Here is a 27,882-nt window from a genome sequence, read left to right as displayed (position 1 = left end):
CAGACGCGATGAGAAACCTAGGATGGCCAAACGCAATGAGAAACCTAGGATGGCCAGACACTGTGAAAAAACCTTGGATGGCCAGATGCAATGAGAAACCTAGGATAGCCAGACTGGATGAGAAATCTTGGATGGCCAGACACGATAAGAATCCTAGGATGCCCAGATGCGATAAGAAACATAGGATGGCCAGACGTGAGGAGAAACCTAGTATGGCCAGACGCGAGGAGAAACCTAGGATGGCCAGATGCAATGAGAAATCTAGGATGGCAAGACACGATGAGAAACCTAGGATGGCCAGACGCCATGAGAAACCTACGATGGCCAGACATGATGAGAAACGTAGGATGTCCAGACGCAATGAGAAACGTAGGATGTCCAGACGCAATGAGAAACGTAGGATGTCCAGACGCAATGAGAAACCTAGGATGGCCAGATACGATGAGAAACCTAGGATGGCCAGATGCGATAAAAATCCTAGGATGCCCAGACGCTATAAGAAACATAGGATGGTCAGACGTGATGAGAAACCTAGGATTGCCAGACGTGATGAGAAACCTAGGATGGCCAGATGTTATGAGAAAACTATAATGGCCAGATACGATGAGAAACCTAAGATGGCCAGACGCGGTGAGAAACCTAGGATGGCCAGACACGAGAAGAATCCTAGGATACATGTCCTGTGTTTCTTGTGTTTACAAAGATCTAGGTTTTTTTTATAAACAAGATTTTGACTTTTCTTGGAAAAATGCTGTGAAGGGAACATCAGTCTCAGTGATTCTATGTTTAGAAATGTGAGAATTTAGTTTGGTTTCTTTTTGAGTTGGAGTTCCCCATGTCTGTCAGACTGTATGCGAGCAACTTGACCTCTCCTAGCAATGAAACAACGCAAAGCATTAATACATGCATCTGTATCCAGAGAATTTGCCACTTCCAGATGTACTGCTCTGCTTGACATACAAGTGAATATCACTCCATAGCGCTTCACTGTGCCTCGTCCTTTCTTCCCCTCAATAGGTCCAAAATAGTTGATTCCAACATTAGTAAATGGCGGAAGGTCAGGAAGAATCCTCTCCTTTGGCAAATCCGCCATCTTTTGCTCCAACATTGTGCCATTGTATCTCCTACAGAAGGAACATTCAGTTATGATTTTCCTCACAGCTGAGTTAGCCTTTGTAACCCAGTACTTTCTCCTCAGCGTGGACAGCGTATGGTTACGACCACTATGGGCAAACTGTTGATGTATGTATCTGATGATGAGAGTGGCTATGTGTTGATCCTTTGAGAGGATAATTGGATGTTTCATTTCTTCTGGTAAGGAGCCTTTTGTCAACCGTCCAACTCTCACAATCCCATTATCCACATATGGGTCCAACCTGTAGATAGCACTTTGTCTCATTATGGGTTTCCCAGATGCCAACATAGAAATCTCTGCAAATTGTTGTTGCTGACAATATCGAATAATGGCATGCTCAGCCTCCAAAAGATCCCCTGTCGACAAATGCTGCCCTCGTTTCTTTTGGTGACATTGAGCTACTGGCACAGGCCTCCTGTGACTCATCTCCAAAAGAGTCTTTCTGATCTTGAGGAACCAGGCCACTGCTACTTTCAGTTTCCTCCAATCTGAAAAGTAGGCCATTAGTCGATTAGTCGTGGCATCAGGTGAATCGTCCACCTTAACAACATTCACTATGGCTTCCTGCTTGACCTCCAAGTCATCTGCTCCTATTGCAGTTTTCACAACATTTGCCGGCCAGTCCTCTTCTGGTCCATGCAAAGACTCTGGACCACTACTCCACCTATGACTTTGCATGAAATCTCCAACCCTCTCTCCTCTGGATACATATTCTGCTGGGTTTTCCTTTGATCCAACATGCCGCCATTGAGATGTTTTGGTGGCTTCCCTGATTGTTGTGACCCTGTTAGCCACAAAGGTATGGAAAGGTTTGTCCTCATTTTCCATGACCTTGACGTCCACTCTTGATATACCTCTCTCTTCTGTAGCTCTCTCTTTGAACTCACGATTATACTGCTGATTAAGCACTTCCCCCAATCTAGACATGGAAATCCTGTTGACAGTTATTGCTGAAGAGATGTTGCAGTCGTTACCGTTTAAAGGTCCATTAATAACCCAACCCAATGCTGTCCTTATAGCATATGGTCCGTCCCCTCTGCTATTAATGACCTCCCAAGGTTCCAACATCTTGGGTGCGTTGCTTCCAATCAACAGGTCCACATTAGCCTTAATGCTGGGGATTTGAACATTTGACAGATATGGCCATTTTGCCAAATGTCCTTCGGTCACAATGTTATCTGTACTGACAGGCATTTTCTCTTGGGTGAGGACTGCTGGTAGATTATAGAACAGGTTGCTCTCCATGGTTTGCAGCAAAAAGTGCGTTCTTCTACCAGGCAGATTGAGTCTTTTCATGAGATGTTCTGAACAGAAGGTGGCAGTACTGCCAGGGTCCAAAAATGCGTAGGTGTTAATTATCCGGTCTCCTTTGATGGACTTGACTTGGACTGGCAAGATGGAAAGAAGGCAGCGATCCCTACCGGCCCCTGTATGACCACAGGTTTTATGAGATGCTGTGCTGTTGCAAGTGACATTTCCTTTGGAATGTTCCTTGTCTGTGTTAACTTCATTTCTCCTGTCGATATGAAGCACACTTGGATGGTTCTGACCACAACTCCTACAGGTCAGACGCTCACTGCAGTCTCGACTCCTATGTCCTGCACATAAACAACCGAAGCAGAGCTCCTTCTCCCTCACAAAATGTATTTTATCTCGATGCTGCTTTCTTTTGAACCTTTGACAGTGTACCAAAGAATGATCTTGAGAACAACACACACAAGTAGAATCAACTGTAGAGACATATGAGACCGCCTTTAAGTCTCTGTGGCTCTCATTTGATGACACCGGTGCAACGGTGGTTGCAAAGCTATTTCCTTTAGCTCTATTCCAGGTCTGTGTTTTAACCTGTTAACAACCCTTGATCCAGAATTTCCTGACGATGTTTCCTGAATGTCGCCAAATAAAGGGTCTGAGGGGACTTTTACATGTTTTTCGATGAATGCAACCAAATCCTTCAACAGAGCTCTGCGGTTGGATTTTTCCAGAATTTCATGTGCAACAGTTCTCCTTCGCTCTCTTAACCTAAATGGCAACTTGGACATCACTGCTCTCATGTTGCTCGTCATATCCATCTCTTGCCTGTACTGTAACTTCTCCATGACATTACCACATGAACGCAGGAACAGAGAGTAGGCTTGTAATGCATTCACATCTTCTGATTTTATTAACTGCCAAGCCAAAGCCTTTTCCATGTATGCAGTAGCAATTTTATATTCATTTCCAAAATGTTCATGCAACAACCTCTTTGCATAAGCATAACCTTCAGCAGGTTCAGCATGTTGGCAACTATGAACCAACTCCCTTGGTTGCCCTCTAGTAAACTGCTCCAGGTAATACAAGCAGTCAGTAGCTGACCTTTTCCTCCACACCTTGTTCGAATGCCCTTTTAAATGAGATATATTGAAGAGGATCCCCATCAAATACAGGAATATCTCTGGCAGGCAATACCATTAAACGTTGCTGTTGAACAAGGGCATTTGTAATTTCATTTTGCTTTTTCATAATGGTGCAAATATCTCCAAGATGTTTGTCCTCCACTGGTTGAGCATTGAACAGATATGGCTGAATTTCATCCTCTAGCTGCAGGTTATGCCGAGTAGGATGCCTTTTATTTGCTGGCTGAGCGTGAAGCAAAGAGGGTTGTAACTGTTGATCCGTGTTACTGTACTGTTGTGAATTGTGAGGATAAACCCGGTTTTGTGGTTCCTTCCACTCATTTGGTTGAGTTATTTGTTGCCAACTTGCCTCCTGTGGCTCCTTAACATTTGGTGTTGGGTTAGTTGCTGGCAATGACAAATCTTTACTTGATTTTGGTTTGTTTTGCTGAACTGGCTGGTATTCCTTTGCCATTGCATTCAGCTCACTTGCTTCCTTTCTTTGTGCCTTTTTCAGGTAGGAATTCATAGCATTTAATGATGTCCTTGAAACACTGTGTCTGTCTGAGGCCTGCAAAACTGCTAATTTAGCAGTGGATGCTTCTAGCAAAGCTTCCAGCTCCAGCTGTTCCCTTTGCCTTTTTAGCTGTTGCTCTTCCAAAGCCTGTATTTTCTTTAAAGCTTCCATGCGAATGAGCAGTGCAGCTCTGTCTGCCTCTTCCTTGACTCTAGCAGAGGAAGCAGTACTTGATTTTCCATTGCACACACTTTTTGCTTGTGTGCTTGCTTGAAACATTTGAAACACTGTCCTCTGGATTTATTTTATCATCCTCATCATCACCAACGTCATCATTATTGTCAACCTGATTTCCATACTGCTCAGAACCTGTTACCCACATTTTCACATTGGAAATAAGGTCATTGTTACATAACATTTTTGCTTTGAACCATATGTTATGCCTTTCCCTTTCATCATCAGGTAGCAAACCCATTAAAGAATCATGAATACCTTTTACTTCAACACACACACATTTACCAGATCATCAAGAGCACATTTTATCTCTGATTTATTATCACCTTCTTGTTTAAAGCTCTTGTAGCTTTTTCCTCAAATTACTAGCCTTATTTAGCTTAGCTTTCCTGTCACTCTGTAACCTTTCCAACCTTTCAATATGCGCTTTAGTAGTTAATTTCACAACACGTTTTTCCCTTTTTTCTCCTTGTGTATCACAGTCATTTGCGCTAATGTTCGTTTCAGCCGATTGCGCAATAGCCTCGGGCCTGTCCACGACTTCACGCGTATCCATTGTTCAGTTCAATCCAGTAATTCACAAAGTCAATTGTAATTTATCTTTGATCACCAATGCATTGGATTTATGACTAGTGTGCACACAAACAAAAATGGCCATTGATAATGTAGCCCTACTCATACCTCGCGTTGGAGCCCTTCCAACCCCTGTGAACGACTCAGCTGTCTGGCATTTGAAGAGCAGCTCCTTTCCTGGCGCAGTTGAATGGGATCTTGATGGTTGAAACGTGGTAGGCTACACACCGCTACACCGTACGCCATCCGCCGCGCGGCCTCTCGCTGATCAGCTGGATGCTACAGCTGATTCGGTGACAAGCTGTCCATTTCCAGCCGCTTCCGTCTTTGACGCGGCCGAGATGAAACTCCTCCAGTTTCCTTTGTTTGAGCAAAGTTTTGACTTTTTATATAATGGCTAAGCCTAAAACTTAAAGCCACTGAGGGGGCTGCTATGCGGACTTAAACAATCAAACAATCTATGGCTAGTAAACTAGCTGACGCGCTCTCTTCTACCTGACACAGCTCAGTAGTCTTTTGTTGAAATCACAGACTCCAATAGTCACCGTTGCATTGTGCTGGACATTTATTGATCAAAAAGTTCTTCATGTCACCGTGCAAGAAACCATGTGTCCATCAAGCTCAATTAACAAACATGTCATCATCATCCACATGAGCGTTGCGCACTATAGCATTTTGATGCGCTTTGGCGTGTTACGCACATCTTGTATGGGCCGCAATAACAGAGAGTTACCAGCGGAAACACTGGTACAAATACAGGTTTTCCTCTCATACTTAACAATATACAGCTGTGTTAATAACAAAAACTGTAGACATGTGTAAGCAGTGTGGACCGGCGGCGCTGTATGAGTGAATGGGGGCGGGGCTGCGCGGAGGAGAGATCCAAACACAGGCACGGCTTTACAGAAGGAACGGGTCATGTAACGCAACATTAAACCATATCCATATAAACGACATTGCTTCGTTCGTGGAGAGGCAGCGGATGTGAGGACGTTACGTGCACCGGTGCGACCTAGGAAAATCTTAGTCGCACCCTTAAAAATAATGCGACCAAATTGGTCGCACTCTAGAGCCCATACCAATATTCCTCAGCCCCAACTCCGGAACTATATAGGGACAAAATCGCTCTGAAAACTCAGCATGAGTCATTATCGACAAAAAAAACAGAGAGACACCTCCTCTGGTCAGAGGAGGAAAAAGCATGGGGAAAAAGCAGGCCACTTGTTAGTTTACCAGTTGAAATGTAGTTCAGCATCTTGTACATCCCACAGATTCGCAGTGGTTCACAGTTAACAATAGATCCAGTGGAAATAAACAATGCTTTTAAAGCATTTTACTTGGACTTGAATACATCTAAATTTCCTCAAGATACATCAAACATGTCACAGTTTTTCAATGATCTAGATATCCCTAAAATAGATATGGCTGTTAAACTGACTTGGACAAACCCTTGCGACTTCAAGAAATCTTTGATTCCATCCAGAAAATGCAAAGTGGTAAAACCCCAGGGCCAGACGGCTACCCTGTGGAATTTTACAAGAAATTCTCATCCCGGCTAGCTCCCAATCTTCTGGAAATGTTCAATCATTCATTGAGTCAATCAAACCTACCACAGAGCTTAACAGAGGCTTCTATCTCACTAATTTTGAAACCCGGTAAGGACCCGCTTGAGTGTGGGTCGTATAGGCCAATTTCACTCCTAAACACAGATGTAAAGATATTAGCTAAACTCCTTGCCTCAAGATTAGATACTGTATTGCCCCATATAATCTCAATTGACCAAACCGGATTGATGAAGAACCGCCACTCTTTCACAAATATTCGTAAACTCTTGAATGTTGTGCACTCTCCAGCATCCAGGGGGATTCCAGAAGTGGTTGTCTCCCTGGATGCGGAGAAGGAATTTGACAGAATCGAGTGGGGTTATCTGTTTGCCGTCCTAGAAAGATTTGGCTTTGGTTCTAATTTTATCTCTTATATCCACCTGTTATATACTTCCCCAAAAGCATCAGTGATAACTAACAAATTAGCTTCCCAACTTTTCCCTCTGTCAAGGGGCACCAGACAAGGCTGTCCCCTCAGCCCACTCCTGTTCGCATTAGCTATAGAGCCTCTGTCGATTAAGTTGAGGACATTGCACGTCATTCGCGGGCTTCACAGGATGGGAGTTGAACATATAATTTCTCTATATGCAGACGATTTATTGCTCTATATAGCTGATCCAGTATCCTGTGTCCCTAATATTGTGAAAATGTTACATATATTTGGGCTTTTCTCCGGTTACAAATTGAACCTGTCTAAAAGTGAATGTTTTCCACTCAATAATTTGGCTCTTCAGATTTCCTATAATGAACTCCCTTTCCGTATTTCCAAATCTGGCTTTAAATACTTAGGCGTACAGATCACCTGTATCTTCTCTGATCTTTACAAAAAGAATTTCAAACCCCTCATGAGAAATCTAGAATCAGACCTTCAACGGTGGTCAGCCCTATACCTCTCTCTCACAGGTAGAGTTAATTGTATAAAAATGAATGTTTTACCTAGATTTTTGTAATTGTTTCAGTGTCTCCCTATATTTTTGCCCAAATCCTTTTTTCAGTCTCTAAATAAATTGATCTTTTCATTTCTGTGGGATGGTAAAAATCCTAGAATCCGGAAAGAGTTCCTAGAGAGGCACTTCCCAATCTAAGGAATTATTATTGGGCGTCAAACATACAAAAAGTTATTTACTGGTTTCAGTCTCCAGAAAGGGAATGGTGCCAAGTTGAAGGAAACTCTCTCTCCGCTTTAATTACAGCAAAGTTACCTTTCTCACCATCACAGTATACTCCAAACCTTGTAGTACACTACTCTCAAAATATGGGCACAATTTAGGCGACACTTAAAACTTCTTGACTTTTCTATGTGCAAACCCTATTTCCAATAACCACCTCTTTCCTGCAGCCAGATTGGATCATACCTTTACACAGTGGCACAGAGTTGGTCTTCTTAGATGTAGTGACTTTTATATAGATGGTCTTTTTTGCAGCTTTAATGATCTTACTAAAAAATTTAAACTACAACGGTCAGATTTATTTAGATATTTCCAGGTCCGTCACTTTATTCAAACATGGAGCTCAACCTTTCCAGCCTTACCAGTAAAGTCAGGGTTGGACAATATCTTACAAACTCCTGTGCAGCATAAAGGCCAGATTTCAAATATATCCAACACAATCTTATCTTTTCAAAAAGTGTCATTAGATAAAATCAGAACTGATTGGACTGAAGAATGGGATTGGGATGAGATGGAGATATCTGATGCAGCCTGGGACTGCGCTCAGAGTAGAGTTAACGGCACATCCTCCTGTGCCCGCCTTAACTTGATACAGTTTAAAGTCTTTCACCGAATTTAATATACCAAATCAAAACTGTCCAAGATATACCCAGACATTGATGACACGTGTGACCGCTGTAATTCTACTTCAGCAAACATGGCTCATATGTTTTAGACTTGTCCAAAGTTAAGAGATTTTTGGTCAACTGCAAAACTTTAAATGAAGCATTTGCCACGAATGTGAGGCCAAATTCAGAAATGGCCATTTTTGGTGTATTAGTGAGTGAGGTCTTAATGACCACTAATAAGAGAAACGTGTTTGGAAATCTCCTAAACCACCATATGCGTCAGTCTGACTTAACGACCTGATGCTATTCCTGAAATTAGAAAAAATTAAGTATTTCTCTAGAGGATCAACTGATACATTCCATAAGATATGGGATCCGTTGTTGTTGTACTATGAAAGGCTTAACACTCTCCCCCCAGATAATATAAGGCCCTAACAGCTCTGCCCAATCTCTCGCTTTTGTTTTGTTGGTAATGGCAGTGTGTGTGGGTGGGATGGGATCGATTTTCACACAAGAAAAAAGAAATCAAGACACTGTAACCAAATGATTAGATCTGTATTGTTTTGCCTTTCTTGAATAAAAACATGGTTTAAAAAAAAAAAAGTCTACGTCGGATTCATGACATGTTCTTAAACAACAGAATGGTTCGCACCTGTGTTCTTAGGATTGATGAATCCCACGTCTTCGTAACTGAAAGCGCGTGCCAGTTGTTCCTAATTAGCATAAGAAAACGCCCCGCAAATTCCCATATAAGGACATGACTCTTCCTGTGTACCTCCTGGGAAGCGGGAGACTGCGTTCAAGAGATGGTTGTTGGAGTCGCAGATGACTTGTACATTGCAGTGGTGGATTAAGTACTGAATCTCAGTACTTAAGTAAAAGTACAAATAACCAGAGACATATTTACTTCAGTAAAAGTAGATGTCCACTACCACAAACAAGGCCTGGCTTTTAAAAGAAGTTCCTATCCATGAGGGGTTTGATAAAAAGGAAATATATTGTTAGAATCGGAATGCGGTTGGTTTTATTCATGGATGTGTTTTAAAACGGTTTTATTTTCTTTAACCATGCAAGTAAACAAAGGAAGTGTGTGAAGCAGCGAAAATGGAGAGATGTGAAGAGGTCCAGCCAAATAAATAAGATATGAACGCGTCTTACGCTGCCTGGCAGAGGAGTAAACGACGCTGTGGAGAGGCAACTATGATTTAAAAAAACGGGAATAATAAAAAAAAACTTTTACTTTTACTGGAGGATGTATTACCGAGGGTCAGCGGCGCTGCGCCCAGCTCTGGAGCACCGGAGCCGGCTTGGAAGCAAGGATTAGCGGCGCCCCATATATATCTATGGCAACCAAACTTCACTGGTGAGACAAATGTGTGACGGTCAGGAAGACCTTTTGGCAGGGTGAAAAACTGATCAGAAAATGTAACGGAACGTTGTAGAAATGTAGTGGAGTAGAAAGTATAGATAATTGTTGCAAAATGTAACGAAGTAAAAGTAAAAAGTATGCACTATTTATTCTACTTAAGTGAAGTACCTACGTGAAACATTTATTTACTTAAGTAGCCTACAGTAGGCTAACGAAGAATTTGTACTTTCTTACATTCCACCACTGCATTTTGGCCCTATAAATAGCGATCAATCACCAAATAACGCAGGATTTAATCAGTTTAATTGCTGATGTTAATTGCAGTGTTAGTGTTTCTTTGCATACTATGAGGTTTTTTCAACAAATGATCATTACATACATTACAGTACAATACTATCATTGTAAACGACTGTAGAATTAAATAAAATGCAGTAACCAATTATTTGGAGCAAATTGTCATCACTCAAATGTGCGTAAGAGTGCTTTTCAGTGTTCGTAGATTTTGTTCTAAGAACAAATCCAAGATAAGAAAACATTAGTGAATGTAAGAATCTTCGTAAAAACTGCGTAAGTGGGGTTTAAGAACACATTTCTTCGTATTTCTTCTTGGTGAATGAGGCCTATTCTTATTGTTTCTAACTCTTCTTGAAGTTTTTCCTCTTTTTCATACCATTTCATATCTCTATGTTTATGTTCTTCTGTTTATTTTTCTCACTGTGCAAAAAAACATTCAGGAGAAATAAATATTATTCTAATGCATTCAAACTTTGGCATTTGGGTACTGTACCTCACTTCCTCTACATCCTTTAAATAAAAGCAAGCCCTTTTGTCAGTCTAGCATTGCAGTCAAGGATCAATGATTTAAATTCTGGAAAAATCTCACTAGCACTTTCCCAAAATTACAAAGCCCCTTCCAGCCTACCAACACCCCCACTACTGCATATTTCCCTTCTTTACAGAAGAGGTCATAACTGTGTGCATCTGTACTGAAGTGATGACAATTCCCAGAAGCCAGAAGTGAAAGCAAAAAGAGAAATGGCTGTAAGAGAGTACAAGGATAGAAAATCTTTTGTCTGGAATCACATTCATTATTAACCAAACGCCCTGGGTGAAATAAGACAAGGGTAGGTTATCAGTATGGACTGTGGGGTCGGAGTATGTGTTATAGTTAGCTGAATATTTTGTAGCCCTAACATCAGTTTCACAAATGCAACAACTCTACTACATATGTGGTACAGAAGATGGTTTATATTTAAGTTTCTTCATCATTGCCTGCATATTACAACACTAACCCTGGTTACAGTAGGCCTCAACAATTGTTTAACCATCAGAGACATAAAGTAGCTAAAAGAAATAATTTTAGTGTGCTAGAGGGCTTTACACAAAATGAAGCCACATTAAATGAAAACCAATATGATTAACAATAGAAAACAAGTATGCATCAGACTATGGTCACATAGGACTGTAAAATAAAATGAAATGACACAATATAAAATAAAAATCTGTTATGTACATAGCCAACTCAAGGATGTTAAGGGGACTGCCTTAGTCCAAGCAGCTAGTTTTTATTTTTTCTTGCAAAGGGAGCATTTTAGCGATAGATCAACAAAGATTTCTTCACACCACTCTGAGTGGGAAGAAAGAATCGATGTAAAGAGAAAAACCAGGTCTGGGTCAACCCACATTCACTTCAAAGTGTTGAAAAGATATCATCAACTATTCTAATTATGTATTAGTACTATGAGAAAGACATTGTCAAATTAATTTTGAAGTGAGTAAATTTACGGTGCCATTTGAATTAAAAGTAAATTGACCACACATTTTACTTCACAGAGGGGAGCACATATGTACAGCGTGTAATATGTTAAAAGGTCCTGTGGAAGCAGCATGCCTCATTTGGATGGATTCAACACTTTCAGTCAAACAATAACTCAGTCAGTGAGCAGTGGCGTCCTTCAGTTGTTTGCAGTCATCTTAACTTTGAGGCGATTGATTTTGAGAGGGAGCAGACCGACCATCTCCGTACTCAGCTCTAGCTCCGTCTCCACAGCGGCTTTTGCCTCAGGGTGGGCCTCACAGTACTGCACCACATAACTAGACAACAGGTGGAGAGTGAAAGTGACAATCAACATTATACAGGTACATCCAGATAAAACCTATCCCAGCCCACTAATTTTAACTGCTTTCAACAAAGTCCTTTCTTTTCCACCAAATACACCTGTCTTACTACAATATATACCTTATGCAGAGGTGGAAAGTAACGAAATACATTTAGGGCGCTTTCACACATGAAAGTCCGAACCAAGGTCTGGACCAAGGTTCATGTTTTTGTTACATTGTATACATTTGATCCGGTAAGTTTTGGTTTCACACTGCAGTTTTGCAAGCGCACTAAAGATCTCTACGTGACAAAACTACGTCCTGCCGTCATCACATACGTGAGCTGCGTCTCCAGATACTTAGAACTGATTGGTTTGTTGACGGCTTCCCCGTCCTCTCGTATCCTCTCTCTGGGTCCGAGTTTAGGCTATTCAACTGACCGCTGCTCTCCCCTACTGCCGCGGCTCTTTTTGTTTTGTTGTGATGTAGAGAAGCAAGACACGGGACTTTCTTTCTGGAGCATTTATTCAGAGACAAACGGAAACATACACTGTAGCCTACATTTACTACCACTTAACAAATAAACTGCTGATGTATTATCTGCTCTGATAGCTGACAGCTGTCTGCTCTGAGCGCATTTACAGTCTCTCTCTCTCTCTCTCACTAAGCACCGAGCTGTTCCTTAAAGAAGCTTCCCCGGTCTTGTAACACGAGGAGAGCCTGCCAGAGATTCCTGTATTTGGTCCGAAAGTCCGAACCATCCCAAAAATGCTTTCACACTATAAACGAACCGGATCATGGTTCAGTTTGGTCCGGACCGAGACCACCTCTTTTTGTCGGACCAAAATTTGGTCTTTTGATCCGGACCATGGTCCGGGGGAGGTTTCACACCTGTAATTTTGGTTCGGATCAAACTAAAAAGTCCGAAAGTCCGGACCAAACGAGGTATGTGTGAAAACGCCCTTACTCACGTTACTGTATTGAGTAGTTTTGTTGTGTATTTTGTATTTTTCAAGTAGTTTTTAAAATCGGTATTTTAAAATGTACTTGGATTACATTTTGACTGAAGGATTGTATTTCGCTACATTACAAATCCTATCCGTTACTGAGTAAAAAAAAAACATGAAAGGAAGAAAAAATATCGCGCCCGGAATGACTACACCAGACCATAGACTGTAATGCACCTTTGTCAGTACCCGATCCGTGCCGCCTGCACGATCCGTTCTGCGCATGCGCAAGATAATACTGTTTTACCAAGGATACGACCTGCACGATCTGTTCCACGCTAGCCTATGGCTAGCCTCCACCGGGAAGCTAACGTTAGTTTAGCTAACAGCTAATTCGGCTAACCGCTAGCTGACCGTTAGATTCAGTCTAAAATAACGTTAAGTCAAACTTAATGGGAAAAGCAGGCTACAGCTACATTAAGACTTTACAGTAATACCAATAAAGACAAATATTGAGTGATTGTATTTTAAATGAGCACAAGTAAAGTAGAACTGACATAACAGCTGTTATATATGTTAACGTTTATTTTCAAGTTTTATTTTGAGGGTCTTTTAAAGTTATTACATGCTGTCTCAGCTAGCGGTTAGCCGAATTAGCTGTTAGCTAAACTAACGTTAGCTTGGCTGTCGACCGGAAGCGTGGAACAGATCGTACAGGGTCGTGAATCCTCGTACAACAGCGCATGCGAACATTTTGCGCATGTGCAGAACGGATCGCGCATGTGTCGCAGATGTGCAGAACGAATCGTGCAGGCAGAACAGATCGTGTACCGACAAAGGGGGTAAGCTGCGCTTCTGAACTTGAACCTCCTATGGCGCCATTTTGACGCTACAAAGAGATCACCTCCCGTTAGCATTCCACTGACTAGCATACATTTTGGCGCCACTTTGACAGCGAATAACTTTACATCTGAAGTGTTTAAAGACTCTATTTGTCCATTGTTTATTTCTAAAGAAACACGACAATTTATAAAAGGCTCCATTACCTTGTAGCTCACGTTATGGCTCCGTAGCAAACGTTTTTATAAAAATAGGCTAACGATTGTGTCATAACCAAGTGACTTACTGTCGCACAGTAGAGGAATTACCATATAGTACAGGAGAAGCTCGCAGGCAGTTTCGACTTACGTTAGCTGTTTAGGTTTAATTACTAACGTTAACTAGCATGTTAGTGATCAATAATTAGCCTGTGCCTATGTTATCTCCTTACATATACCTACACTCTCAGTCTCTGTAAGATTGGGAATGATTGAGATTTCTCTTGGCACAGCTACCAGAAGACTTACAACTTTCAGATACGTTGCTCACGTCACATTTACGTTGTCTCTCTCAGTTGGAGGCTGCGCAGTAAAGCAAGTGATCACCGGAAAAGTGCTTCTAATATCCTTCACTGGTCTCCGTCCAGAGCAAGGGACTCTGTTGGTCCATTTTATATAGGTCAATGGTACCGACATATGTAATGCACCAGCAGTCTTTATTTTGCGCGAACATATGCAGCTTCTTCTTCTCTGGTTGCAAGTCGCAATTAAAAATAAGTAGAAGAAGAACTGCAATGTGTCGGACCCAGGGATGTGTTAGCGAGCAGCGAACTGAGTGGGAGACGTTAGCGGACGTAAATGAGCTGTTAGCCCTTAAAAGCAACAAGGCATCCAGGGATGCAGCAGTCAAGACCAGCTTTGTGACAAACTACAGAAGCTGGATGCTAGTCTAGGCTGTGAACATTAGGGTCTGTTTATATTAATTTAAGTAACAGTCTATGGGTCTAACTAGAGCTGGGCAATATATCGATATTATATCGATATCGTGTTATGAGACTAGATATCGTCTTAGATTTTGGATTTAGATTTATCGTAATATGGCATGAGTGGTGTCTTTTCCTGGTTTTAAAGGCTGCATTACAGTAAAGTGATGTCATTTTCTGAACCTACCAGACTGTTGTAACTGTTCTATTATTTGCCTTTACCCACTTAGTCATTATGTTCACATTACTGATGATTATTTATCTAAAATCGCATTGTGTAAATAATTTGTGAAAGCACCAATAGTCAACAATCCAATATCTTTGCGGTATTGAGGTATTTGGTCAAAAATATTGTGATATTTGATTTTCTCCTTATCGCCCAGCGATACAATCTAACCCATTTATGGAGTCAAAACACGTGATTTGGCCTTGATTTGCATTTTAACTGTTGTTTGTTTGTGAAGAAAAGAAATATGGCCCTCAGAACTAACAATGTATGGTACTTTTACTTTCAATTGATTGTTTGAAAACATTTTATGGGATGGTCTGAACTAAAATTGCAGATTATACCTTTCTAAGGGTCTTAAATAACATGTGTGACATGTATTATGTTGTTATTACATATGTATACATTTGTTTAGATGTTTATACCTTTGTATAGATTTTTCTTTAATTAAAAACAAAATAGTTTTGGATTTATGACCCCTTGTCCTATTTTCACTATATGGGAGAGATCCCCCCCCGCCCCCCCGTTTTACGGTTGTTGTTTTTTTAATCTAACTAAGTAACTTTTACTTAAAGTACATTTTAAATGAACTACTTATTACTTTTACTTGAGTAATTTTTTAGATAGGTATTTTTACTTGTACTTGAGTAATATTTAATCAAAGTCTTGGTACTTTTACTTGAGTAGAACATTTTTGTACTTTTTCCACCTCTGACCTTATGTTTCTACATTAACCTAGTCTATATCCATGACGTTCCACTTCTGGGATTGCTCTGGTGCCATCCGTAATTCAGCCGGATGTCCCTCTTTTGTCTGGATGTCCGTTACCTTCTGCTGTCTTTGTGTTGGAATTCTAAACTCCGGTGGATTTATGAGGACTATGGTTAACTGTTCCTCAAATCTCTGCAGGGTAAATCTAGACAGCTAGCTAGACTATCTGTCAAATCTGAGTTTTCTGTTGCACGACTAAAACAACTTTTGAACGTACACACGTTCCACCAAAACAAGTTCCTTCCCAAGGCTATTTTGCAGCGGCACTGGGGCTCCGTCCAGCACTTAGCACCGCCCAAGACGATTGTGATTGGTTTAAATGCCAATAAACCAGAGCACTGTTTTACTCCCATCCTGGAATGCTGTGTGGACCAGCCAGATCATCCTCCGCAGCGCTGGGGAGGAAGGTCTGGCAATGCAAGACTAACATCAACCTATAACTATTAACATTACTAGCACATCTTTCAATATGCAAACCAGAAAGTGTTTGGATTGAACACCATAAAATAACAAATATATATTCTCACTTGTAGTTTTCCAGAGACTTGTCAAGGTTTTCCAGCTGAACAGAGACTGAAGAGCTGATAAGCCGGCTGTGGAGTCGGGCCAATCTGAAGCGGGCCACCAGAGCCGGTCTGAGCACCTCCTCCTCAAGGTGCTCCGGAATCTTCCCCTCTGGAGAACACAGAGAGTCTAGGAACATCTGGAAGTATCTGGAGAGGAGATTAGAGTATTTCAAATAATTTAGATGGAATAACTACAGATGCACAGATAAGTACCAATATGTCACACACACACACACACACTCACTTGGCAGAGGCAGAGCAGAGATGGTTGAATTTCTTAATAGTGTGGTTATCTAGAGACTGTGTATCAGCTTGTCTGTTGGCCAGTGTCAATTTCAGGTCCATCATTTCATTGTAGATCTCAGCCAACTCAAACATCATCTGTCTGCGGATCATTAGGTAGTACCGGGAGTTCAAGTCTGTAGACAAACACAGAGGGTGAGAGAAAGTCAGATTTAATCAATTATGTCAGCTTGCAAAGACATTCGGGTTGAAAATTGTTACAAGTTATTTTGTGTCATCTTTGCCTACTGTAATCTATTTTATGAAAATATTCCAAATGACAAAAAAAAAAATGCAACTCCACAACAAAGTTAGTGCAGTACCATTGCAGATTGGCTCCAGCATGTCCACTCTGCGTTTGTGCATTTTGCAGCGCCGCTCCAGATCCTCTTCAAAGAAAGCCAGGGCCCGGAACAGAGCACTGTGATCCTGCAAGATCTCTATGTGGTCCGTCACATAGCCGTCCATCTGAAAGTACTCCTTGGCCTGCAAGAGTGAGTGAAAGGATGAAGACACTTTGCCCCGTTTAGCAGTTGAAACTACTGTATACATTGTGGGTTCGACGCTTGGGGCATTTTTTTTCCAAATGTAAACCTGTCTGGATGAAGGATTGTCAGATACATTTTTTTACTTACAGAAAACCTGGTTTTGTGCTCCATGCACAATTTCCCTCATTGCCTTTTAATACAAAATTCTTTTGAGGGGCAACTCTGCCATTAATATCAGCTTAACATCATAATGCAATTTACTTCTTGAAGTAAATATTTAAGTCGACAATATGGTTGAGGACTTCAGGGACAGGAAAGTAGTACCAGTGCAGTTAAAAACATCTGCAGCTGTCTGCTTGGTACATTCACTGATGTTTCAAGTCAAGTCCAGTCTTTCTCTGCTAACTTCAATAACTCAGCTTCATGGGATTATTTAACTGTGCTCCACTGCCGTTTGAGTCTGTGTACTTGTATAAGAGTGTCTAAACTGATGATGAGTCTGTCCAAACCAGTTTCAGTGTGTGCGTGTGCGTGCGTGTGTGTGTACCTGCGTGACATAATTCTGTCCCACCAGAAATACAGCTCTGGCCTCAGCGAAGTCCAATGGTAACAAACAGCGCACCTGGAAAACAGAAAGCAGAGTTTGACCCCATCTGCTACAATGGGTTAAGTATTCATTTGCAGAATGGCGCCCTCTGATGCTAAAAACCTTGTATTACTAAGACATGACATTACAAAGATAGCTACTGTTATTTAAAGTATCGATAAAGGAAAGCATTGCTGCTGCTACTGACACAGAGATAATGGTGACTTTTAACAGGTATAACATGATCTGTAACACTAATAGGTAGAACAAAAAACATTACTACTAGCAGTAGCATCAGACACAGTATATAGACCTTCTCTTCCAGGCTAGCAATGGAGTCAAAGGTGTCTTCAGAGCCAAACAGCAGAGCGCTCTTCCTGCCCTTCTCTTCCTCCTCCTCTTCACGTCTCCTCGCTCTTTTCAACTCTTCTTGACGATCAGTATCCAGCTCCCCGATGCTGTCCTGGTCACAAACATGTGCAAGCACATTTTAAGACACACTCAATATAATTATGTAGAGCAGGGGTCTTCAACGTTTTTTAAGCCAAGGACCCCTTAACTGAAAGAGCGATGGAGCAGGGACCCCCTACGGTATATAATCAAGTTGCATATTAAACTGGGCCTACAATAACCTGTAGGGCGGCCTAAAGTCTTTATACATATCTTTTTTGCATAGAATACTAAACTATTCAAATTGTTGGCATGATTTTATAAATCATGTTTTAATGTTAAACATTACAGTGAATTGTTAGGATTAACTATCTGTGTATGGCCTTAGTGACTACCAAATAGGCCAGTAAGCAGTGGGGATTTATATTTGCTAATATGTTGGATCCATGTTAAGACTTTTTAATTTTTGAAAAATCTTTCAAAAATTAACAAGAATTTTGGAGGCCCCTCTGCATTGACTCTGAGGACCCCCTGTTGAAGATCACTGATGTAGAGAGACACTTGAGCATGTGAACATGTAAACATAAACTTCGGTAGGTAAACACACAGATATACAGATACCATAGTTGTTATAAAAACAGTCCAACTTCTTTTTCCTTGGGTTGTCTGCTGATAAAGTTGAGGTTTTAGGTTATTGTGGATGGTGCTTTTTCCTTCAGCCATGGTGGCTATCGCTGTTCATATGAGAGGTGTGGACTTGAGTATAAAGATATGAGAAACAGCCACACATCAGTGCCCACACACATACAACCATGCCGTACCTCTAGCAGCTTCTTAGAGTCCTGCAGGACATTGAGACAGTATTTGATCCAACATCTCGCAATCTCGGCCCTCTTCTGCATGAGCTGCTCCCTACGCTCACTCTCTGTCTCACCTGGGTGAGACAAAAGGAGAAAAAGATGTTAAGATATGCCGGAAGGAAGGATAGATACAGTATATCTGAGATACAGTATATCTGGAGGAAGTGAGAGGAAGTGAGGGGGAAGGAGTCAGAGAGAGGAAGGGAGGGAGGGAATAACTGAGAAAGGGAGGTAGGACTGGTCAAATAATTGTAGCAAACATTTGCTACACAGTTGTGTTCGTTCCTGCCAGACTCATTGTAGTTGATTAGGACTATACAATACAAAAGGAAATAAGCAAATAACTATGCTTATTTGGATGTGTATATTAAAGATTTAGATAGATGCTTACTCTCCTGTGCTGCTGCCTCAGAAGGAACCTCTCCTGCCAAACCTGATATGACAGTAGCTGCTGAGAGGCAATGTCTGCCTTCCATGTATCGGCCCTAGAAATCACACACACACACACACACACACGCACACGCACACACACACACATACACACACAGTGATTTGACTCCATGTAAAGTCTCTGAAAAATATATCCATAAAATTGTGCAGAAGCAATAGATTTCTTTTGATTTTGGATAACACGCTAAATCCTTTTAGATGTGAGGTTTTAAATCAATTGTTTACAAAACAATTTGAATCAATATGTGACCTACCTTAGTGATGTAATACTGTGATAGTGTAGCAGCGTTCAGAGCCCACTCCATTGGACTGTACTGATTTAACTGCAACTGTCTCTGCAGGGTGCTGTGGCAGTAGGTAGCAGCACGCTCAGTTTCACCTGGGAGACCAAACACTATAGTTATTATTACTTTCATCAAGTAAAGTAATACAGTAACACAACAAGGCTCAGATTCATTATGTCCACATAGATAAATAGGAATCCAGTTCAGTAATAGACGTCTGAATTGCCTTAAATATTGAGGGAAATGATGCAACTTTAAAATACTACTTCTGTCTATATCTGTTTAAATATTAATGATTATGCTACATGCATGTTTTAGGTATTTAATTTACATGAGTCAATAAATATATACTGTTATTACTTTTTGACATAAGCAAGAAAAGACTCACCAAGGTTTTTATAGACTTGAGCAAGGTAGTACATGGTATGGGTGTAGGCCAACTCAAACCTGAGAAAGGGCAGTTGGAGAAAGAGTGAAAGGTAGAATGGGTATATGGGGAAGGCAGATCGTAATAGAGAAAGATAAAAATCAAACCAAGGGTTTGCTGCATGAATGACCCCTCTTATGCAAACCTTTGGACGATAGTATTATTTAAACAGGTGGGAAGTCCGTAAATGTAAATATGTGTGTGGGCCTTCTCTATGGGAATGTTGGAGTTTACAAGTTACCTCTTGGTCCTTTCCTGATGCGTCAGCAGCTTCTCTTCAGTAGTGAAGTACTCTGCCATATCAGTGGGTGGACTCCCGTCCTGAAAAACACAACAACCATGGCTCCATGATCTTGCCTGTCTTGCGGTTGCAAGAAACTAATACTTGAATGCTGGTGTCATCAACACAGTTACAGCAAGTGGCACAGTTAGGCCACATACTTAATTGCTCCCTTTTTGCTACCTACTTCACATTTAATCTTAATTTCAGGGTAGGAATAGTTTTTAAGCCCTGGACACAATCAGAGAATGAAGAAAAATGCAATTTCAACAGCACATACACAACTTTTTACTAAAAATACAACAATAATAATACTATGCCTTGGCTACTGACAGACAGGTAAATTACGGTTATGTGACACTCGACCTGTTGACGGTGAGGTAAATCAACGATGATTAATACGTGTACAAAATCTAAAATGTACTAAGAAAAGATAGAACTGTATTAATCACTACTACTACTACTACTACTTTACTACTCACTACGGTGTACGATGTCAAGTGTCATGATACCTGTTAGGATAATTATTTATCAAAGAATGGACAGAAATCACTGGAGTTTCTCTCAAAGTTTTTTACTTGCTCAAGCAGAGTCAATTTTACAGCACCCCGTAAGTACAGAAAAAAAAATGACTTTTTTTTTTTATTCTGTTCACAGCAGTGTCTTTTATAACAATCAGGGAGTGTATTACAAAGGAGATACTGTCTAATTATCTCTGGTCAGGCCCGGCATCTCCTCCACATGCACTCTGCCCTAAGGGGAATTCTGTGCTTTTCACAAGGTCAGTGGCTCTCATTATCTCATGAGAGGCACTAAAAGAAAAGTACGCATAACTTTTCTAACAATACCCAAATAGTAGATGAGTTGTGAGACAATAAAGAAGCTAGCTATTGATCAGTCTGACAGTAACCTGGGAGGCAAACAGTTACATGATAGCAGTGATGGTTTTCTTCGCTACAGTCTCTCCTGTCCTTTCATCAATCAGTCAATGTACAAGCGGCTTCAAATAAACAGTCCCACACAGGACTCCAACCGTACCTCCTTTATATAACGTTGGTAGATGGATTCTGCTGTTTCAAGGAATCCCTGAGCTGTCTCCGTCTCATCCCGGCCTGCCCACAGGATACCCAACTGGTTCTGATAACACAAACAGCCAATACATGAGCAAGTGATCAGCATCATCTGATCTCCTACTACATTTAATCTATTCACAAGACAAGACTTTATAAAAAAAAACCTGATGGCTCTGATGTACTCTGATGATTCTTGTTCATATGTTATTACAAATCATGCAACGCCGTAACGTAGCTATGTAAAAGGGCAATTTTGTGGTTTAAATGCTTTACCACCGGCCTACACGCTACTTCAATGGCGTTATTGATGATGACATTGGCAATTGTATTGGAGTTTAACAATATTATGGTCAGTTAATTCGTTATGGTTGATATGTAGCAGCTCGGTCACGATCTATCATATCTTTCAAACATTATTGTTAAGAAAACTTTGGTTGAGCTTAACGTTAGCTGCAGCCATGGCCTGCGTATGTATTCTGTTGGAAAGTTAACGTCAACGTTACCCTGACATGGATAAACAGCGACACATTCTCCGACGACACTCTGCATCTCTCAAGCTGTTTCATGCAGTTCATCAGATGCTCCTGTCCGGCTGACAGCTCCTCTGTGTCAACATGGTTGACGCCCAGATAGTACTCCACAGCCCCGAGTTTAGCGGCCCGCAGCCCGGCAGGCGAGTCGCCGCTGAAGCCCTGACCGAACCCGTCCTCCCTCTGTCCGTCCACCGGCGGCTCTATCGGCCGCTGGTCGCCGATCTCTTCACCGCTTTCCGCTTCACCTTCGCCGGCCTCGAAACTCTTAAGCGAGCAGTGTATCTCTCTGAGGAGCTCCCTGGCCTTGTATTTGGAGCGGAACGGGTCATTCTCAGGGTCATTTCGTGATTCTACAACAGTAAGGTTTTGGGCGTTGGTGAATTTGTCGCAAACAGTTCTCCACTCATCACTGCTCGCTGACGCCATGATGGTCTTCTTCTTCTTTGTCGTTTCCCTACAACTAGCACAACTGGGTTCTTTTTGTTGCACTACTGCCATCTCCTGGAAGCAAATTTTTGTTTCCTACAGTACCGAGACAGTACCACATCCATGGACTGTACCCATTGTTTATTAATGGATAGCCTTTTTTTTCAAATAATAAATGTAATACGTTTTTAAGATCTGTACTTTCAAAATAATGTCTTTAAAATGGGGATATTTAATGAAGGATTTCTCAATAAAATGTTAATATATTACGTTCCCTCTACCAGCCAAAGCCAAATAAGTGCACTTTAAATTAATGATTGATATTTATCCTTCAAGGAGTTTTTACGATTGAGGTTTAACATTGACCTTAATGAATGCACATTTTGTAGCTCAGGAATAGAAATAATGGAACATCTTTATTTTTTTCTCGTAATGCATCTAATTCATTTGGGGAGGATTTCTACAGTTGGATTTCAACTAATAATTTGGATATGCCATAGGGCTGCTCGATTATGGGAAAAAATATAATCACGATCATTTCAGTCAATATTGAAATCACGATCATTTAAAACGATTACTCGTTGACTTCTGGAAAGATGTTGCAATTATTGAACTTAAAAACTGTGGAAAAAGTTGAAAAAAAAACAACATACAACTGTGAACTTTGCCTTAATACTTTTCCTATTGAAACTTTATTTTTTCATTCAGAACACGAGAGAAAATAAGAGTTTACTTGCAAAAATGAGCTAAATTATTTTTTTTCTCGATTATTCTGTTTTTGTGATCATTGGGAGCCGAAATAATAATCACAATTAAATTTTGATTAATTGCACAGTCCTATATGCCAGCCCTGATTTATAGTAATAGTTTGATTTCGAAGGACAACAAAATTAGAATTTTTGTTCACTAATTTGATAATACTCGCTAAATAGTTTATACACAAATGCAAATTCCTGAAAGCTATTCCATGTTTTACAACCTTCCTGAAAGAATTATTATCTATATTCTTAGATTCTTTAGAATTGCTTAAATTAAAAAAATGTCTTCATAAAAGCTGGGGTGTGTGTACATAAAACATATATGAAATAACCATTAATTTCCTGTTTATTTGATTTGTACTTAACTTAGTTAAAAAGATGTGATGGTAATTTAACAAGGGCATTGGGTTGGAGAACAAAGTGTTGAGTGTAAATATGGAGCAGTGGCCTATTGCCATGGTGAAATATCTGACATTGTAAAGGTGACCTGATCCCTAACAGTGACCATGGAACAGGACTTTGAGACCAACAAGGATCAAATGAAAACTGCAATTGCAAAGCTGATCTTCATTAAAAAGGAAATCACTCACTCGCTGAATTGTGTTCAAGTTGGTTATAGCCAGTTTATTTGAACAAACTCTGAGAATCAATTCACTAATTGGAGAAAGAATAATGTGAATTATACAATGACAATAAATTAATGTGAATGACATATGACAACACATAATATACAGTATATGTTTGGGCAGCACTGACAGAAGCAACTTGTCTTATTTGTCATACTGCAATAAAACTATACCAAATTGTATGCCCATACACACTCTTAGCTTAGCACTCAGTGTGTCTTCTGTGTTTAAGTAAAGGTTAATCAACAAAGTCTATATGTTTAGCACAAACTGACCTCAGGCTAAGTTCTCTGTGAAATTCATTAATATTTAAATTACTAATTTAAATAATTTCCCCCTTGGATTATTAAAGTATTTCTGATTCTGACTAAGCAGGTAAGATAGTAATAAAAACAGTAATGCTAATGACAAGACTGTCAGGCTGATTAGCTGAGAGTACATTCACCCATGTTATAGTTTTGTGTGTCAATGTGTTGAATATTGCAAAATCAAAAAAAATAAATTACAGCAGTTGACCTAAATTCTTGGAGGAGTTTGTGCAGTAAAAAGTGACTAAAACTTCATGAGGAAGATCAATCATAGTAACATCAGGTTTAAAAAATGGTGCAAGTACCACAGTATCAATAATTAGATGTTTAGATACATTAGTTTTGATGTCCAGGTTTAGATGGCTGATTAAGCAGCATGGTGCCACTCCGCAATGAATGTTCTGCATCTGCTTCACTCTGCTCACTAGGATCCCTTCTTCTTCTCAATGCTGTAATAATATAGAAACAGTCAGAGTGAATATAATTCTGTTTTATCCTATGACCTTAAGTTTAAAGATCATTTTGATGATTAAAAAAAAATTATTTTGAACATACAGTACAGGCCAAAAGTTTGGACACACCTTCTCATTCAATGCGTTTCCTTTTTATTTTCATGACTAATTACATTGTAGATTCTCACTGAAGGCATCAAAAAATTATGTACTTAACAAAAAAGTGTGAAATAACTGAAAACATGTCTTATGTTTTAGATTCTTCAAAGTAGCCACCCTTTGCTTTTTTATTAATAAGAGAAAAAATTCCACTAATTAACCCTGACAAAGCACACCTGTGAAGTGAAAACCATTTCCGGTGACTACCTCATGAAGCTCATTGAGAGAACACCAAGGGTTTGCAGAGTTATCAAAAAAGCAAAGGGTGGCTACTTTGAAGAATCTAAAATATAAGACATGTTTTCAGTTATTTCACACTTTTTTGTTAAGTACATAATTCCATATGTGTTCATTCATAGTTTTGATGCCTTCAGTGAGAATCTACAATGTAAATAGTCATGAAAATAAAGAAACACATTGAATGAGAAGGTGTGTCCAAACTTTTGGCCTGTACTGTAAGTCTTATTATCCTAAATCTCACTATCATATAAGCGCTAAAGGCACTTTAATAACATTGCTCTTTATCATAACTCTTTAGTTAAGTCATTGATCAAATGGTGAACTGGGTCAAAAGTCATTGTGGAAAAATTAAAGACCAGGTTCAAAGTAACTGGAAAGAAAGACAATCTTCACGACTATGCAAATTATATAAATAGTAGCCTGCTAAGCCACCTTTACAATGACAACAGCATACCACGGCATAGAATATTGCCTACTTGTATTTGATGAGACGAGCTCCCTGCATCAGCTGTGCTGCCTCATTGGTCAAATGGCAAGCAAACAGTAGCCAGTTGCGTGGCTGCACCTTGTAGGCAAACCTCATGAAGAGCAGTGAATAGCAGGTCAGAGCTGAGAGGAGTGAGAAAACACACATGCATTAGTTTATTACAGCACTGTCTTCTTTTAAACTACTTACTACTACTCAAACATGTTACATAAACATGTCACCTAGCCTAATTGCACACAAAAAGCAATTCTTCTGCCAGGTTTTCTGTTCATTTGACACATCATTCCGAATGTAACGTAGAAAAGGGCAGTAACAGAAAATATCAAAAGTCACCCAAAATAATTGTTTACTTTAATGAATATATTATGTCTGAGTAACCTTGAGATAAAGTACAAATTACAAACCTAACCCTATAACAAACTTGAACCAAAAAGGACGGGGGTATTGCGCGTGGCCTGCATGTGCACATCTGGGTTTATCAGTACATGTCTCTGTGTCTTACCGAAGGTCATCCTGCCACTGATGATCTCAGGGCTCTTCTTCATGTCTGTGATGGCAGCTATAGGAAGACCCCAGTTTGCTACAGGACCCCAGAAATGCTGTAAAGATAAAAGTGAAAAAACATAGCCAAGACCATAGATAAATGGTTTGGACATGTGGTTGTACAGAAGAACAGAACAATACCATAGCTACCATGTGAATACATAATAGTAAAATATGTATTGTGAATCCCATTATTAAAAGTACTGAGAAGAGAAAAGCATGACATGAAAGATTTGAACATGATACACCCATATTAGGTATGAAACAGAAAGGTAAACATAAACAAGCGGGCAGTCACAGATGAGGAGTGACACAGATAGAATGACAGACAGAAAGGATAAGTACTTACCGTGCTGTTGAACAGGTTGTTTTTTTTAGGGCCACATAGAAAAGATAACAACATAAATACAGATAAGTCATGCTGATATGCGCTTTGTGATACAAGAGCTGCTGCCACCTAAAATAGGTCATGAGTCAGTTTTAGACGGGAAACATTTTAATACCTGGATGAAAATATTGATCTATGCTTAAAGTCATATGTCTGCCACATCATTCATAACAAGTTAAAGGTTAACTTAATGATTACTAATGTATCTTAAAAAAAAGAAAACTTATTGATTACTGTATTATCGACTAAATGAAACACACAACCACCAAAAAAAAAGGACCTTGTTTTGTCAGAAAGCTGAAGAAACACAAGAGCTGGTGCCAAAGGTCATACATAATGTGTGTCTAACCCACATCTACAGTGCAGTTGCTTGACTTTCTACTGGATAAAAAAAAAATAACCAAGAGATAACATATTTACCTGTGACAAATGTAAACAAAGATGGCCTCTTGCATCATTGAGTCTTTACTCTAAATATCAAGCATGCTTCTAAACTAGGGATGAACGATATTAGGAAAATATCTAATTGCGATTATTTTGACTGATATTGCGATTGCGATATGATTCACGATATTGGAGGGAATCATCATTTTTGTATCATTATTGTCATTGAAAAAAAAAAATGATTGAAGTGTGATTTTTGGCAAGGATCTGTACCAAACAAAGATTTTTTTTCCTTTAGTCTATAGATACAATTTGTAGGCCGGGATGTCTCTGCAGCACCACAATACTTTATTTTAGAATGATTTGACACATATTTTGCCTTTAACAAATACTGCACCTCCCTGCGATTTGGATATTGCACTAGTTCATATTGCGATTTCGATAAAATTGAGATTAATTGTGCAGCCCTAATCTAAACTGTGGCTAGTGCACACACCACCATGGCATTATGTACACATTAACCAACGTCTTGACAACATGTCAAAACCATAGACTGTATAAAAATAGGTTAAAACGTAATAAAAAAGTAGTTTACTCTGCATGCCTTTATCTATAAGGATAGATTTGACACTGGCCCCAACTTCGAAGAACAACACAGTTTAAGTCGCAATACTGTTGTTGAAGTAGTTGCGACCCTATTTCAGAGCCTCTCACAAGTTGCGACCCATTTTAAGGTTTTCTGATTGTTTTGGGGTGTTTCTAGAACAACTGACAACATATCCCTCCCATGAAACGTTAGCTTCGATAGAAATGTTTAACTAAAGAAACAGAGTTAACATTAACAGAAAGTTCAATCGTCCTTGAAAACTAGAAGAGAACCGAGATAAACGATGCCAATGTAACAAAATAGTAACATAAATGGTTAAAAATAGTAACGGACTTTTATTAAAACGTTGTCTAGACAGAACAGGACAGTAAATTCAGCCGGCTGTTAAACACTAACCAACGTTTCCGAGCTGAATCTTATCACTAGAACCCAAAAAGCTAACGTCGCTTTAGCATGAGCGCTAATAGAAATTCGAACAGCTTCCATGTTAACGTTGCATACCTCATCAAATAATCCCTGAAGTCTTTGCTCTTCAGGTGGTCAATAGCTTTCCGTGCAATTGTCCCTGCCATGGTGTAACGCTGGACTGATGTCTGTTTTGGCCGAGAAGTGCACTCTTGTGTTGAAGGCTGAAGGGCGACTGGAAACCGAAGCTCAGCTCAGAGGACGACTGCTCCAATTTACGACCATAACATTGGCGCTTTACGACACTGTCGCAATTACTCGATCTGTTTTGTCCATGGATGTATTAACCTTCTTATATACTGTCTATGGTATTAAGAGAACGTTTTGTCAATTTGTTTTACTTTGTAAAGTTTAAATGCGCTATATAATAAAATGCATTATTATTATTTAT

The 27,882-nt window shown here is 39.9% G+C and overlaps 2 protein-coding genes across 2 annotated transcripts; both read right to left on the bottom strand.

The window, feature by feature from the left end:
- Positions 1–10,810: 10,810 nt before the first annotated feature.
- Positions 10,811–22,161, bottom strand: LOC120556167 (kinesin family binding protein). The gene is made up of 13 exons (XM_039795579.1): positions 21,619–22,161; positions 21,081–21,179; positions 20,004–20,083; positions 19,724–19,782; positions 19,306–19,430; positions 18,993–19,086; positions 18,563–18,675; positions 17,665–17,814; positions 17,313–17,387; positions 16,601–16,763; positions 16,240–16,414; positions 15,957–16,142; positions 10,811–11,678 (listed from the first exon to the last, which is right to left on the bottom strand). Exons 1-13 carry the CDS (start codon positions 22,144–22,146, stop codon positions 11,540–11,542), a joined length of 1,986 nt encoding a protein of 661 aa, XP_039651513.1. The 5' UTR covers positions 22,147–22,161; the 3' UTR covers positions 10,811–11,539.
- A 1,269-nt stretch (positions 22,162–23,430) lies between these two features.
- On the bottom strand, positions 23,431–27,725 carry mpc1 (mitochondrial pyruvate carrier 1). The gene is made up of 5 exons (XM_039795580.1): positions 27,528–27,725; positions 25,997–26,000; positions 25,607–25,703; positions 25,094–25,226; positions 23,431–24,215 (listed from the first exon to the last, which is right to left on the bottom strand). The coding sequence occupies exons 1-5, from the start codon at positions 27,596–27,598 to the stop codon at positions 24,191–24,193; spliced, it is 330 nt and encodes a 109-aa protein (XP_039651514.1). The 5' UTR covers positions 27,599–27,725; the 3' UTR covers positions 23,431–24,190.
- Between the last annotated feature and the right edge of the window lie 157 nt (positions 27,726–27,882).

This window comes from Perca fluviatilis, chromosome 3 (assembly GCF_010015445.1).
Source record: "Perca fluviatilis chromosome 3, GENO_Pfluv_1.0, whole genome shotgun sequence".
Classification (NCBI taxonomy): domain Eukaryota; kingdom Metazoa; phylum Chordata; class Actinopteri; order Perciformes; family Percidae; genus Perca; species Perca fluviatilis.
This window is presented reverse-complemented; position numbering and strand designations above follow the sequence as displayed.